General features: G+C 42.3%; 1 protein-coding gene across 2 annotated transcripts in view; it reads left to right on the forward strand.

Moving 5' to 3' along the window:
- The window catches only part of si:dkeyp-97b10.3 (NACHT, LRR and PYD domains-containing protein 1a allele 5), a 23,143-nt gene that overhangs the window by 6,955 nt on the left and 1,188 nt on the right, over positions 1-15,000 (forward strand). The window contains exons 2-16 of one of the 2 annotated variants that reach the window (XM_027153295.2): positions 791-822; positions 2,499-2,531; positions 3,291-3,371; positions 3,873-3,908; positions 4,078-4,113; positions 5,622-5,665; positions 7,086-7,138; positions 7,289-7,506; positions 7,854-8,104; positions 10,401-10,535; positions 11,890-12,025; positions 13,278-13,325; positions 13,482-13,553; positions 13,702-13,986; positions 14,070-15,000. The exon at positions 14,070-15,000 is cut by the window's right edge and continues 1,188 nt beyond it. In XM_027153295.2, the coding sequence (XP_027009096.2) occupies positions 791-822; positions 2,499-2,531; positions 3,291-3,371; positions 3,873-3,908; positions 4,078-4,113; positions 5,622-5,665; positions 7,086-7,138; positions 7,289-7,506; positions 7,854-8,104; positions 10,401-10,535; positions 11,890-12,025; positions 13,278-13,325; positions 13,482-13,553; positions 13,702-13,986; positions 14,070-14,098 (1,489 nt within the window). In that variant the 3' untranslated portion in view covers positions 14,099-15,000. Of the gene's footprint in view, positions 1-790; positions 823-2,498; positions 2,532-3,290; positions 3,372-3,872; positions 3,909-4,077; positions 4,114-5,621; positions 5,666-7,085; positions 7,139-7,288; positions 7,507-7,853; positions 8,105-10,400; positions 10,536-11,889; positions 12,026-13,277; positions 13,326-13,481; positions 13,572-13,701; positions 13,987-14,069 lie in introns of both variants that reach the window. The other variant, XM_027153293.2, reaches the window with a different exon arrangement.

The raw sequence follows: 15,000 nt of genomic DNA on the forward strand, positions 1-15,000 counted from the left end.
AGTTTGGACACACCTTCCAAAAGTTTGGACCCATTGCCTTTTCAACAGGACAGTGACCCCAAACACACCTCCAGGCTGATATCATGATATTTTGCGCATGCGCGGTATGGGTGCGGATTTAGGTGACGTCTCTCAGCTCCCGGTTAACCTCTCGTCCATGGAAAGTCGCACAAACCCGAGAGAAATACAACACAGTAAATAAAATGGAAATAATTTAATATTCCTTGGGCGGCCCGGTACCATTTGTTCCACGGACCGGTGCCGGTCCGCGGCCCGGAGGTTGGGGACCACTGCTCTAACCATTAGGCCACGACTTCACCATGTGCTCGGCCTTCAACGTGATGCACCAGGAACCTTGATTCTTCAGACCAGGCCATTTTTTTCCAATGATCCGCGGACTGATCTCGATGATCTTCTGCGTATTTCATGTGTTGATGGCGATAACGCACGGTTAGCAATCGGGACCCAGCTAGGTCGTCGACTACGCAGGGCCGTACGCAGAAGGCTGCGATGATAGAGAAAGATTTGTAGCTGAACAATGTGACTCTTGTGAACAGATGTGTGCAGTTCTGTGTAATTCATGTGATGTTTTATGGCCCAAACATCCTGCAGAAAGAAGCTCCTCGTTCTCTCAGTGTTGGTCTCAGTGTAGGGAACAAAGTGTTCTCTAACTTTTTTTTTTTTACTTATTTGTAAACTAAAGTTTGTCTATCTCTGTCTGTCTGTCCGTCTGTCTGTCTCTCTGTCTGTCTGTTGGTTTAGAATAACTGTTTTGCATTTCTCTCTACAGAAACAGAGACGTTCCTGCTTCAGAGCTGAAAGGTAAGACGTTCATTTCTCAGTTCCTCCACCAGAGAGCACTACAGCTTCATTTCTCTCTCCGGTCCAGCCCTCGCCCAGTGTGTCCTCCTGTCAGCTCTGTACCACTTCTCCTTGAGTCGGTTGCTCGATCATCACTGCGCTCCGTAGACGTCCTTGATCTCACTAATCATCTCTCAGGGGCGGATTTTCAGAGATAATCACTTCCCAAATGTCGATCAAGCCGTTTCCCAGAGCCTGACTTTAACTCGAAGGCAAACAGAAATCTACAAATTTCGGTTATCTAGTTATCACCCAGGAGGCTAAATTAATAGCTATAACACAATTAGACGCTAATAAATCCGTTAGAGATGACAGTAAAGAAAAACCTAGAGCTAATCATTGGTGGTTTTCTTGGAGGTCTTTAAACGCTGAGCATTTAAATCAACGTCTCTATTAAAAAAAAAAAAATTAAAGGTTTAATTGTTTTAGCTTTAAAAATTCCGATCAGTTATTATGACTAGCATGATGTCGGGATGTACGTATTTTAATTATTAACATCTTCATGTCCTATATTTTTATACCACACATTATTTACTGTCGCATTTTCTTAACATCTCTAACTGGAACAGATTTTACTAAACAAAAGAAAAGACAATTCAGCACACGCACCTTTCAGAAGGTGACACACACGGACAGCTTGTGCGTTCCGGTGGATTTATTTTGTAATCAAACTGCATACATTTAAAGTACATACTAAAGTTCTGACTTGACTGTCACGAATATCTACAACTGTTATTGTGATTTATTAGCAGCGATGCAATCAGTCTAAATAAAATGCACCGAACGAAAGACTTAAAGGTGGGGTCTCTGATGTTTGAAAGCCAATGTTGACATATAAAATCACCAAAACAAACACGGCCCTAACCCAAACGGGTCCCACCCCTGTATCGATAGCTCCGCCCACACATACATACGTAACCCAGGCGACTAACGAAAAGAAACGTGTCTTTATCATAGCTGAAGGGAAGAACGATACGATTGTAGATAAACAAACAAGCAAAAATGCCACACAAGCATAATGATGTAAAGGACAAAGGCATATATTAGTTCTGTGTAACAAAGCAAAACCAACGTTACTCACCTATCGAGAAGGAAAAAAGCGCCTCGGCGTCTTAAGTAAAGACGGCCACATATTCACAGGTCGGAGTTTCCCGAGTCGATAACTCCTGAGCTAAATGCTGTTACTACACAAAACGTGGTTGTAGCTGCCTCTCTATATTACTACAATAGAAAAGAGGTGTTATTTGTGTAGTAACAGCGTTTAGCTCAGGAGTTATTGACTCGGGAAACTCCAACCTGTGAATATGTGGCCAACTTCCTGCTCCTTCAGTTCTCTCCAGCGCTGGAAAGCTGATCCTATATTAACACGTCCTACTTCTTGTCCTTATCGTAAGTCTTTCTTCTCTTTCTTTCTTTGTTTTTATCCTCCATGTCAATGTTAAAACAGCTTTCTGCTAACGTCACACATGCGCACTGAACAGTCTCTCCACCGCATATTGACAAGCCCCGCCCCTTTCTGCTCATTGGCTACACGTTTGTTTTGATTTTTGTTTTTTGAGCATTTCTTAAACATCGGAGACCCCACCTTTAATACCTTAAATTCCATTAATACCTTATTATTTTTGCTTCCAAAACAGACAGTCAGACTGACAACGAGTACAACAGCTCAGGTAAAATATACACCGCTGTCAAATGTTTATTCTTATTATGTGTGTTTTTGGTTCCTTTCATTAAGACACAATTGCTCTTTTTTCACTCTAAAATTCACGCTAAAACATGACTCGTTTACATTACAAAACATTACACGTGTTTTCCGCTAGCATCATCCGCTCTGTAATCCACCTTTTTTGTCATTGCAATATTTATATCTCACAAAAGAAACGGTTATTTATATAATCGACACATTAAACTTTACATTTAACCCTTACTTATCCTTTTTATTAACAGTTCTGTCTTCATTAACAATGATTATACAGAGAGATAAAAATGGGCTTCAATTATTCATTCTTGCAGTTCCTATATTTCACCACTAGGTGCAGCAATAACACTATCGAGCTCAAAAATATTTTTAAACCAGCGACCGGTTAGACGTATAAAATGATACAATTTTAGACAAACAAAATTATACAACGAGGACATTTTTAATAATAACCGTGTAATGGTGTAATTGTGATAGTCGGAAATAAAACGGAAATAAAATAAATGATTTATTCTTTCAGTGCGGCCCGGCGTCTGGGGAGCACTGCTATAGAGCTAAATGTGAACAATTAATCGATAGCATGATGCTCTGTCTTACACGTCCCCATGGACGATGGTTTAAACTCTATCGATGCTTTAATGACGTTATTAACACGTCATCTAGTATTTTAAATGAACACCATGAGTGAGTCCTGTGCTTCTTGCTTCATTATCGTTCTTCCTGCATTCAGAAAGCGCAGAATCGTCGTCAGAAGACAGCGCGGACGAAGAAGAGGAGGAAGAAGAGGAAGAGGAAAACGAAAGAGATCCAGGTTCGGATACGTACATTTTTTTTTCCTTTCTTGCGTATTTAGTTCTCAGGCAGTCAACAGTTGACACAGAGAATTTGCCCAACATCATTGCGATATATAGTGACAAATTTTAGGTTTAATGTTGCGATACAGCCAAAAAAAAGCAAGCAGACGATCCTTCGCTTTCTCTCGAAGGTAAATAAAGCAGAGAAAGTGCAGTTACTGAGAAAGTGCAGGGTTCAGATTGTTCCATCCTGAAAGACCTTCCTGTGGTGGAACATGTAAAATTACAGCTTTACCTCTGACTCTTATAAATGACTGTCATCATATCAACACTATTATGTTTTTCTTTGTTACATAAAATGTTTTTTTTTAATTTTTATTATTTTGTTTATGCATGCGAATGAGATCACGCTGTTTTTATTCATACGGTCAGGACACCGAATGTGTTTATCAGCAGTGAAACCTTTTTCCTGAACTCTTTTACTAAACACGTATTTTCACGCGTATGTCTTCTGACAGAAAATGTGGAATCATGCGCCGGAGGAGTCACCGACGGTACGAATCAAATGACCCTCTCAACTTCTCCCTCTTTATCATGAAGTGACGGTCGAATAAACACTTGACCTTTATGGTCTGGACGTACGATCACATTTATTTCATCATGTGTTTTATGACGAAGCGCTGATTCATCTCACGAAGGTTTTGCTGTGCTTTTTTGTTTCAGCCTCGTGCACAGAGACCGGACCAGACACGAGCAACGGTAATTTCTTTCGTCTTACTCGTCCACGTGTCGATATGAAAAGTTTTCGTAATTAAGGAATTAATTCCAGAAACAAAGCAGAGGAGATCTGTGTTTGTTGGAATCGGGTACGTGGCACTTCATCGCGTAACAACAACGTGAATTCTGACTCGATCAGGCGCCGGATAATAGGAACTCACAGTGAATTATCACTGTTATCAGACCCTTATTTGGCTGCAAGTAGATGAAAATTTTAACAAAAATACTTGCGCGAGTTCTTGTTATCGATCAGTCGGACCGTGTAACAAAACGCGATCGATCGAGACGCACGTGATGCGTTTGAAATCGACCTGTCACAGAAAAGGCGAATGGGGATAAAGACCCAAGTGCAGGGATAACAAAACAAATACAATTGATTAACAAATAACTGTTTTTTATTATTATTTATTTATATGTATATTTATTTTTGCAATATTGCATCACCAAGATATCCGGCGTAGATTATATGATTCTCCAGCCGAAGAGCGCCACTATAAACATGCGTAATGTATCGTGCAGGTGTGTTGCATTATTGTAGTTTGGGATTAGGGGGCAAAGTGAACCCGACTGGGATAAATGACACTCATTCTTTTTTCTGACTCATCGTCGTTAAGGGAAAGTATCTGAAATGATAGAAATTACCCCAGAGTCCCTGAAAGCGTAGCGTGATGCTACAGGGGATGGTCTGGAGGCAGAGCATGAACTGTGATACAAGTCGATGACGTGAATCTAGAATGATTCGCTCAAGTGATTCGAACTCTCTGGTATTCAGACGTTTTCTGGAAGTCCTGTACGTGCCCCCAATGCGCTCGCTTTCTGTCACGGGAAACGGTGAAAGTCTTAAGTTCGTTAATGTGCGATAAATTATCTTATTAAGGTCAAATAAAATGCTATTGTAACAATCGATTACCGATTCGGTTCCTATCATATGACTCACCAAGGAGTCATATGATAGGAACCGAATCGGAAATCGGTTGTTATAATAGCATTTTAACAATCGAATCGAATCGTCTCAGGTGAGTCAGAAACTCAGATGAGACACGAAGCATATATTTTATGCAGGCAAACAAAGCTATTTAATAATAATAACACAATAATAAACTTTATTTTCTTTAGTGCCTTTAAGAGTAGCATCTCAAAGAGCTTCACAGAAGATAAAGGAAGCATACAATTCTACAAATAATATGTTCAAATAAGTAAGATATAAAAACACACCAAATAAGAATTTATCTAAATTAATTCGCTTGATAAATTTCCTTTTCAGAATCCCAGTTCACATCGAAGTCGATTCGGTGTCGATTCACTGATTCCTGCACATAAAAACTCAGAGTCAAGTAAAGATTCAGAGTCATTTTAACTTCTTGAGCAAAGTCCAGAGTTTAAATAACAAAGTTTTACTTAATGGGTAACGAGTCACTCGGTCGCTTTGTGCAGAATCATGAGGTCAACGTGAAAAGCTCTGACCGTGATCTGTACTCTTATGTTCTCAGGTCACCACATAAAGCCGTTCTGTGAGAAATGTAGCCTTCTTCAGGTGAGTATCTTTGGATATTAATTTCGCTCAACATTGTTTTTTTTTCCCTCCTAAAAAGATTTGCTTGAGGAACATGTGAGACCTTGAAACATGACAGTGACCCAAAACATACCAGTAAATCCACCAAAAACCATATGAACAGTAAATAACTGAGAATTCTGGAATGGCCAGAATAGTTAAAGCCCAGATCTAAATCCTGTTGAAATCCCGTGTGGCGATCCGAAACGGACCGCGCATGTAAGAAACCCATCGAACAACACGGTAGATGGCGTAGAAGAAACGGCGAATCCACACAGCTAAGCTCTGAAATCACGCCGAACGGCTTCCCAGAAGACTGGTGGGGAACAAGTGGAGAAAGTGGCACGAGAACACATTGTTTGAGGGTTCAACAGACACATACTGTATGGCAGTGGTCCCCAATCTTTTTTTCGCCGTGGACCGGTCAATGTTTGATCATTTTACCGCGGCCCGCTGGGGGTGGGGGTGTGGGGTGGCAGCTATATTTAAACATGCCTTTTTAACTCACTACAACGCTAAATCAATGAGAACCCTGAGCTTGTTTCTTTACAACGAGACGGTTCCATCTGGGGTAATAGGAGACAATGACACCCGAAGTGTGTCGCTTATGTCCAGTTTATTCCGGTGTTTTGTTTTGGTTGCCGTTACTGCAGAAAACCCCGCTTCACATAGACAGCATGTCGGAAATGGCGATAGGGATTTAAGTGCTGTGGTGACAATCTCAGGGTATTCTGCCATGACTTTAATCCAGAACACCGGCAGAGTTTCTAACTTTCTAACAACATCTGTTTCGTGCTCATTTTTGCTAATTTGTGGGTTAAATTTGAGCAAACACAATATACACGTACACCAAGCACTGTTAAACATGACAAAGTACCGGTGAACAGAGAGAAGAGCGATACACACCTTCTCTCTCCACCAAAGCTACAACACCACTGCCGCTCGCAGCCGCTCGGCTCCAGACGTCACCTAAACCTGACCCGATATCATGATATTTTGAGCATGCGCGGTATTGCTGCGTCTTTAGGTGACGTCTCTCAGCTCTCGGTTAACCTCTCGTCCATGAAAAGTCGCACAAACCCGAGAGAAATACACCACAGTAAATAAAATGGAAATATTTTAATGTTTCTTGGGCAGCCCGGTACCATTTGGTCCATGGACCGGTACCGGTACGCGGCCCGGGGGTTGGGGACCACTGCTGTATGGTTCTGATGGTCAGCTAAACCTCCACAAACCTTTCTGAGCATTTGAGCAAATCTTGGGCTCACATGATTGATAAAACAATTGAAAAACCACTAGTTTGTTTGTTTGTTTGTTTGTTTATTTATTTATGTTCGTATTTAGTTATTTATTTATTGCTTTTCCGAACATATTCTGAAAGCAGTAACTGTTTCACCTACAGAAACCAGTCCACCAGCTCGTGACACCAAGAGAAATCTGTGAAAATCGCTGGCAGTAAGTGAGCCAACATCGCAATTCACGCTTTCGCAATTTATCGTCCGCGATTATTTTCATGATCGTTTACGTTATAAGATCCGTTACGTTAGAAGAACTATTTGTGAAAACCACCTCTGACTGTTCAGACCCGGTTGTACTTGGTGTCAGGTTGACTCTGGAGGACGAGGGAGTGTACGAGTGCTCGGAGACGGGGCTGGTGTTCGAGGTGTCTCAGAAGGTCCGGATCCGCTACCGTGTCCTGTCCTGGAGCAAGTTCGGTGCTTTCCTGAACGACTCGTGGAAACTCGCTGGGCCGATTTTCGACGTGGACTGCGATCCTTCCATCCTCAAGTCCATCCAGTTTCCTCATTCGCTCTGTCTGTCAGGTACAGCGACGTCATTTACTGTAATCTACAATTACATAACGGCTACGAGCGAGAATCCAGAAATAGCGCAAATCTTGTTGAGTCATGAGTTGCGTCATGAAGATCATCTTCCTTAATCTTCGAATTCTAACCTGATACAAAGCAAACGTTTATTTCTTATTTGTTAAAGAATGAAATAGTATCGATCCACGCTATTCCGTATTAACCTCGTTTAAACGTAGCGAAGATTTTTGTGCTAAGTGAGCAGAATATTATTGTATTAGCACGATTGCTAATAACAGCTTTACAATCTCATTCAGATTTTTCCGTCTGTAAGTTTTTTCACTTTCTTGTTTCTCGCACATCAGATCAGGACAACGAGGTGAAATTCAGCGTATTGCACGTGAAGGACCACAAAGGCCTCATCGAGCCGTCGGTCGATCACTCGCGCAGTCATATAAAGTGGAACGTGTCGTCGCTGTCTCCGGTGGGACCGGTCGTACAGACGTCCAAGCCGGCCGAGCATCACGGCGTCGTCCAGATCTATAAGGAAGTGGGACAGCAGGACTCGTACTCTTTCAGGGTCTACCTCGCTACCAACAACGAATCTGATATCGCCGTAAGAACCTTGATTTGTTCGGCAGTAGCAGCAATGCTAACTGTAGGCATAATAAGGTTGTACATTATAATAAGTAATATTTATACGGACCAAACGGACCACAGGATCTGCAGCGTTAACTGTAGTATAGATAGCAGTTTGATTTACTTTGTTACATTTTTTTTTTTTTGAATAGCTATAATAATAATAATAATAATTATTATTATAATAATTATAATAATTATAATAATAATCATGTTGTATTCTGGATTCTCATTGGTTGACTCATTTCTGACAACTGCAACGATTTAAATCAGCAAAGTTTTTTTTAAGGTGCTTGTCGAGAAAAAAAAGGAACAGCTGCTGTATCAGGATTTAAGTTGCTACGTAGATGTTCGATTAAATAAGATAAAATAAAAAAAGGGAGGGGTAACGGTGGCTTAGTGGTTAGCACGTTCGCCTCACACCTCCATGGTTGGGGGTTCGATTCGCGCCTCCGCCTCGTGTGTGTGGAGTTTGCATGTTCACCCCGTGCCTCGGGGGTTTCCTCCGGGTACTCCGGGTTTCCTCCCCCGGTCCAAAGACATGCATGGTAGGTTGATTGGCAACTCTGGAAATTTGTCCGTAGTGTGTGAGTGAATGAGAGTGTATGTGTGCCCCGCAATGGATTGGCAGTCCGTCCAGGGTGTATCCTACCTCGATGCCCGATGACGCCTGAGATAGGCACAGGCTCCCCGTGACCCGAGAAGTTCGGATAAGCGGTAGAAAATGAATGAATGAATAAAAAAAGGGAATAAAAATAAATCAACAGGCGAATTCACTTGTTAATGCCGAACATCAGGACGCTAGCAGTACAGTAAGTCAGCTTCCTGTCAGTCGGCATCACACCACCCCATAGCTGATTATCCCCCTATAACATCACGCGACGTCACATTTTAATCTTTTCTCATGCCCCCTGATGTGCTTTATAAAATGTGAGTCTTTATTAGCGTGAGCATTTACACAAGCAGTATCAGGTTCTATATGTACTATGTAATAAACATTGATTTGTAAAGCATTACTGAATATAACGACTGCAGGGTTCATACAGTGCCTAAGGAAAATAATTCTAGTTCAGAACGGTCATGGTATAAATATCGCCGGGGAAGATGCCATGCTTCATTTAAGTTACTGTAAGTGTGACGTCATCCTGAAGCAGTCATGATATGGTGTAAGTGGGAGCTAATCGTAATGGTATGAGAGTTATGTCATCAATGCTTCGCCATTTTTAGATCCGCTTTTAGAGCTGGTTTGTGCGCGTGTGTGTGTGCGTGTGCGTGCGTGTGTGTGTGTGTGTGCGTGTGTGTGGTCTCAACCAGACGTAGTGTAGAGGTGTTACTATTTGTGCTTTTTTTTCCCCAGCATGACACTTTACAAGAAATGTGTGCGTGTGTGTGTGTGTGCATATGTGTGTGTGTTTGTGCGTGCGTGCTTGTGTATGTGTGTGTGTGCGTGTAAAATTTGAAGTTTATGATTATAACCTGTTTCACATATAAATTTTGTAATAGATTAATAATAATAATAATAATAATAAGAAGAAGAATAAAGTAGCTTAATTTAGTCGCTTAATCATGAAGTTTAAATTAAAGATAAAGCAACAATAATAAATAAATAAATAAATAAATAAATAAATAAATAAATAAAATGAAAAATCTAACGAAAGGAAGCATGCAGATCATATGATTTGTCGATTTTCTTCATGATTATTATTATTATTATTATTATTATTATTATTATTATTATTATTATTAATAATAATAAATAAACATCCTCTAATAAAATTCCAAATTTTCATGAGCTTTCTCACGCATCAGGCTGAGTCAGACTTTCACCCTAGATCTCTTCTAACTACTGATATGATGCTGTCTCGTTCTTATTAGATGTCAACCATTCAACCATGTCTCTCACTATGACCTGTCTTACTTTATGAATAACTACGTATTGTGTACATTTTATCTTTCGGGTAAACGCATACGATTATCATAAGACCTGTAAAGTCAGATAAGGTGTTCGGTCTGGTGTGAAACTCGCACGTGCGAGTCACGACTATGTCAGTGTGGTTCCTGTGTCACGCTTTAATGTCGTGTCGTTCGTAAGAACAAAGAAAAAAAATAAAGTATAGATATACAGAAAATAACGATGTTGATGTCGAGTTCTTGATTCTGATTGGTCAGAATCAAGAACTCGACATCAACATTGCATACGGGTTTTTCTGTGCATACTTTGTCCGAATTTTACATCTAAGCTCGAGAGAATTTCGCTCTCTTTATCCTCACAGGACATTAGAAAGGAAGTAAGGACCGCAAAGAAAAAGTACATGAAGATCGAGAAGCCGCCTCAGTGCCAGAAACTGCTGGAGGAGAACAGGAAGTACCGTCTGATCAGCGAGCCTCAGGGAGACATCACACCTGAGGTGAGAACATAGCTCTTGCCTAAAAACTCAGACAGACAGACAGACAGACAGACAGACAGACAGACAGACGGAAAGACAGACTAACAGACAGACAGACAGACAGACAGACTGACAGACAGACTGACAGACAGACTGACTGACAGACAGACAGACAGACAGACAGAAAGACAGACTGACAGACAGACTGACAGACAGACTGACAGACAGACAGACAGATGGAAAGACACACTGACAGACTGACAGACTGACAGACAGACAGACAGATGGAAAGACACACTGACAGACAGACAGTCGGACAGACTGATAGACAGACAGACAGACAGACGGAAAGACAGACTGACAGACAGACTGACAGACAGACAGACAGATCGGTAGATACGTTATTCATCCAAATGGGAAATTCACAAATTCCTGCAGTATCCACAAACTTGCATTAAATAATAATATCATCTTCTTCTTCTACTTTGGTCTGTTCCCGTTAGGGGTCACCACAGCGAATCATCAGCTCTCACCTAACTCTAACTCTATCCTCATCGTCCTCTACTCTCACACCAATTAGCTTCACGTCCTCATTTAACACATCCATATATCTCCTCTGGGAGGCACGGTGGCTTAGTGGTTAGCACGTTCGCCTCACACCTCCAGGGTTGGGGGTTCGATTCCCGCCTCCGCCTTGTGTATGTGGAGTTTGCATGTTGTCCCCGTGCCTCGGGGGTTTCCTCCCCCGGCCCAAAGACATGCATGGTAGGTTGATTGGCATCTCTGGAAAATTGTCCGTAGTGTGTGAGTGAATGAGAGTGTGTGTGTGTGCCCTGTGATGGGTTGGCACTCCGTCCAGGGTGTATCCTGCCTCGATGCCCGATGACGCCTGAAGTTCGGATAAGCGGTAGAAAATGAATGAATGAATGAATATATCTCCTCTTTTTCCTTCCTCTTGACCTCTTACCTGCAGCTCTTACCATCTCCAACATCCTTCTAACATAACCATCTCCCTCCTCTGTACAGTCTCTCTGTCCTTGTCCCCAAAACAGCCGACCTGAGCCGTCCCTCGGACGTCCTCGTTACTAATCCTGTCCATCCTCGTCACTCCTAAAGAGATCCTCATCTTCATCTCTGCTACCTCCATTTCTGCCTCATGTCTTTTCCTCACTGCTACAGTCTCTAAGACATACAGCATCTCTAAGAGCTACTCTCTAATACGGTTCAGAACAGTGAGGAACGTCCTGGAGTGGAATTAAAACGCTGCCTGTAGATAGATGTCTGTAGATCAGAGCGGTGACATCAGCCTTATCACCGAAGCTGCTCCTCTGCCCGGAGATGATTTTTGGTAACTCGTCGTTTCTGTTTCCTGTAGGACATCCAGTTCACACTGGCCGTGGTGAAGATGAAGGGTTACTTCGAGGCGTTCTTCGAGCAGCGTCCGCCGTTCAAGCTCTCGCTCATTGAAGCAGAGTCTGAACAAATCGTGTGGACTGCAACCATACGAGAAGGTACAGACGAGTAGATTCTTCATCTGTTACACAAGTCGTTACACTCTCTCCAGCCGTGGCGTCACGTTCACGCTTTATAAGCGGTATCGCACTCGCAATCATGATGTTGCGCTGGACATCAGCACGGCCGTGTTTATCTGGGACTTACGGCCATGCGGTACGACAACACACGCGCTCGTGACTTGTGATGTCACTTCATTATACACACCTTAGTTCAGGTCCACTTATTCGATTGGTCAAGCATATTTAGGCAAACTCCGCCCCTTTACGTGATTTATTCTGTTTAAAGACCTGGTGCACGATGTTTGAAAGCCAATGTTTGACATTTGAAATCACCAAAACAAACAAACCCCTAACCCAAATGGGTGTCGCCTCTGTTTTGGTAGCTCCGCCTCACACATACATACGTAACCCAGGCGACTATTATGGCGGAACCTGTTGGGGCAGCTGGCTGAGGGTATATTTTTATCAGTAAATGAACACAATGAGTAATACTATGGTGATACAGATGTGTTTTTGTAGTACTGTGTGTTGTGGCGTGAACGGTTTAGCTCCATTTCACGCCGAAGACGACGTTTAACACCTAGTACCCCAGGCAGAGGTAACGGCAGGTGTCCGCCATGTCAGTGTTTCAATCGCTTTATGCTAATGTCACACATGCGCACTGAACACTCTCTCTGACGCATATTGACAAGACACGCCCCTTTCTGCTAATGTCACACATGCACACTGAACACTCTCTCTGACGCATATTGACAAGACACGCCCCTTTATGCTAATGTCACACATGCGCACTGAACACTCTCTTTGCCGCATGTTGACAAGACACGCCCCTTTATGCTAATGTCAGACATGCGCACTGAACACTCTCCCCGCCGCATATTGACAAGACACGCCCCTTTATGCTAATGTCACACATGCGCACTGAACACTCTCTTTGCCGCATGTTGACAAGACACGCCCCTTTCTGCTCATTTTCTACACGTGTTTTGTTTGTCAGCCCGACTCGGTTTTCAAACATCGTGCACCGCCCCTTTAATGCATAAGACAGATGTTTGTAATTTGTAACTGTTCAGTGCTGCAACTAGTCAGGAAATAAAACGGACTCTTTTTTTATTGACACAAATAGCGGAACTAATGCAAGACGTATCGTAGTTCGGATTATTTCTATTATTTTTAGTATTTTATTATTTTTTTCATTATTTATAGTATATAGTATTTCAAACTAACGAAGCTGTGCGCTCTGTTATAGGAGACTGCGTGGAGAACACGGTCGAGAAAACCCGAAGCCGTTCATGCAGTAAGTTCCTGTAGAGACGGAGTCGAGCGTCTTGTCCGGGCGGCGATAGCATTAAACGATAAATACATGTATAAAATAACTCCTTTCTTGTGCGAAGTGACTCATAGACGGATACGTCTTAAGGGAACGATGTCTTTTTCGGGATTTTCACGACAGGTCGGAAGCGAAACTGCAGCATGTCCGAAATGGAGCCGAGCAATAAAAGACCTCACTGGTGTGACGAGTCAGGTGATGATTTAATCCCTGGTAATTCCTTATCATTTATTACATATCACAAAGCTGACCAAGGTTTTTTTGTTTTTTTTTTTTAGTTAGAGCGTATTTGCGGTTCAATTCCTTTTCAATTCCTTTTTTTTTTTTTCTTCACCGCACCAAGATGGCGTAAGAACGAAAGAGACGGACATGAGTGATAAGCAGCTGATGCAGGTGGCCAAATGCATGGGAAAGGAGTGGAAGTGTGTGGCCATCGCTTACCTGGACCTGACCAAACAGGACGTAGAGGACATCGAGACGAAAGCCGAGGGCAACCAAGTCATGATGAAGTTCCACATGCTGCATTGTTGGAAGAGTCGGCAGTCTAAGGGAGAGGCAGGAGCCATGCAGCTCTACGAGGCACTCAACCAGGAAGATGTTCCCAGAGAGGTGATCGACAAACTGGATGGTGAGTGTCCACATGACAGTATGCGCTAAATAAGTACGTTCCTTCCTTCCGTACGTGACCGCTACATTGTTTCCTTCTCTCAGATATACGCCGCAGCGGATCCCCTAAATAAGTCCCGAACTTTTTATCTCCTCGCATCCACTCCAGGACTTCGGATGTAGATCATCTCAACCCTGCATCCTGGTGCCTTCAGCTCTAAGACTGTGTTTCTCTCAGGGTCTGTCTTATTTCAGATGTGTTCCTTTAATGGGGTGGGGTGTGTGTGTGGGGGGGTTAATCCAATACGAACATTCCTTCTGTTCATTTTGACAGCTATTTGTGGAAAACGCAAGCCAGCGACCTTCATCCGTTCTCTTTAAAAGGACAGACAAAGACAAGGACACGATGATAATAATAATACTAATAATAATAATAATATGGTGCTTTAAATACACCCAACACACCACCAGCTGTGCTTGGTAACTACTTGAGTGTATACGTCCTTTATCCCTGTTTACTTGACTGTGTATTTATATTTTATTTTATTTTTCTATCATGTCTTCACTGTGGCTTTATTCCAACCACTCGAATCATTTTGTTGACTCAGAGGAACGCTAATCATGTTTACTCGTTATGCTTTCGGAGCATTTGGACCAAATTTTTTTTTTTTTTGTAGTCGTGGCAGCAAAATAAGCACCGGTGGTAGCTTCTATAAAACGGAGTAGCGCTTTCTGTGAAGGCTAAACGATATAAAAACGTACAAATCCTTATCGTGAATTATGACACGAGGGCATTACAGTTCGTTACGTCGTTTATCACGCGATCATTCGTATAACACGTACAACGTCACGCCGGACCTTCCGGCGACGTGGAGTCAGGCGGCTCGCTAACGGAACGTGTTACGCAAACGTGATCGATCCCTAAAGCGTAATAAATAAAGATAGCTATGAAGCGTGATGCGTTTAATTAGCGATCGATTAATTAATGAAAATCTTCGCAGAAAGTTTTACTTCAATTCTTTTTTCGGTTATTTCC

This window comes from Tachysurus fulvidraco, chromosome 22 (assembly GCF_022655615.1).
Source record: "Tachysurus fulvidraco isolate hzauxx_2018 chromosome 22, HZAU_PFXX_2.0, whole genome shotgun sequence".
In the NCBI taxonomy this organism is placed as follows: Eukaryota; Metazoa; Chordata; class Actinopteri; order Siluriformes; family Bagridae; genus Tachysurus; species Tachysurus fulvidraco.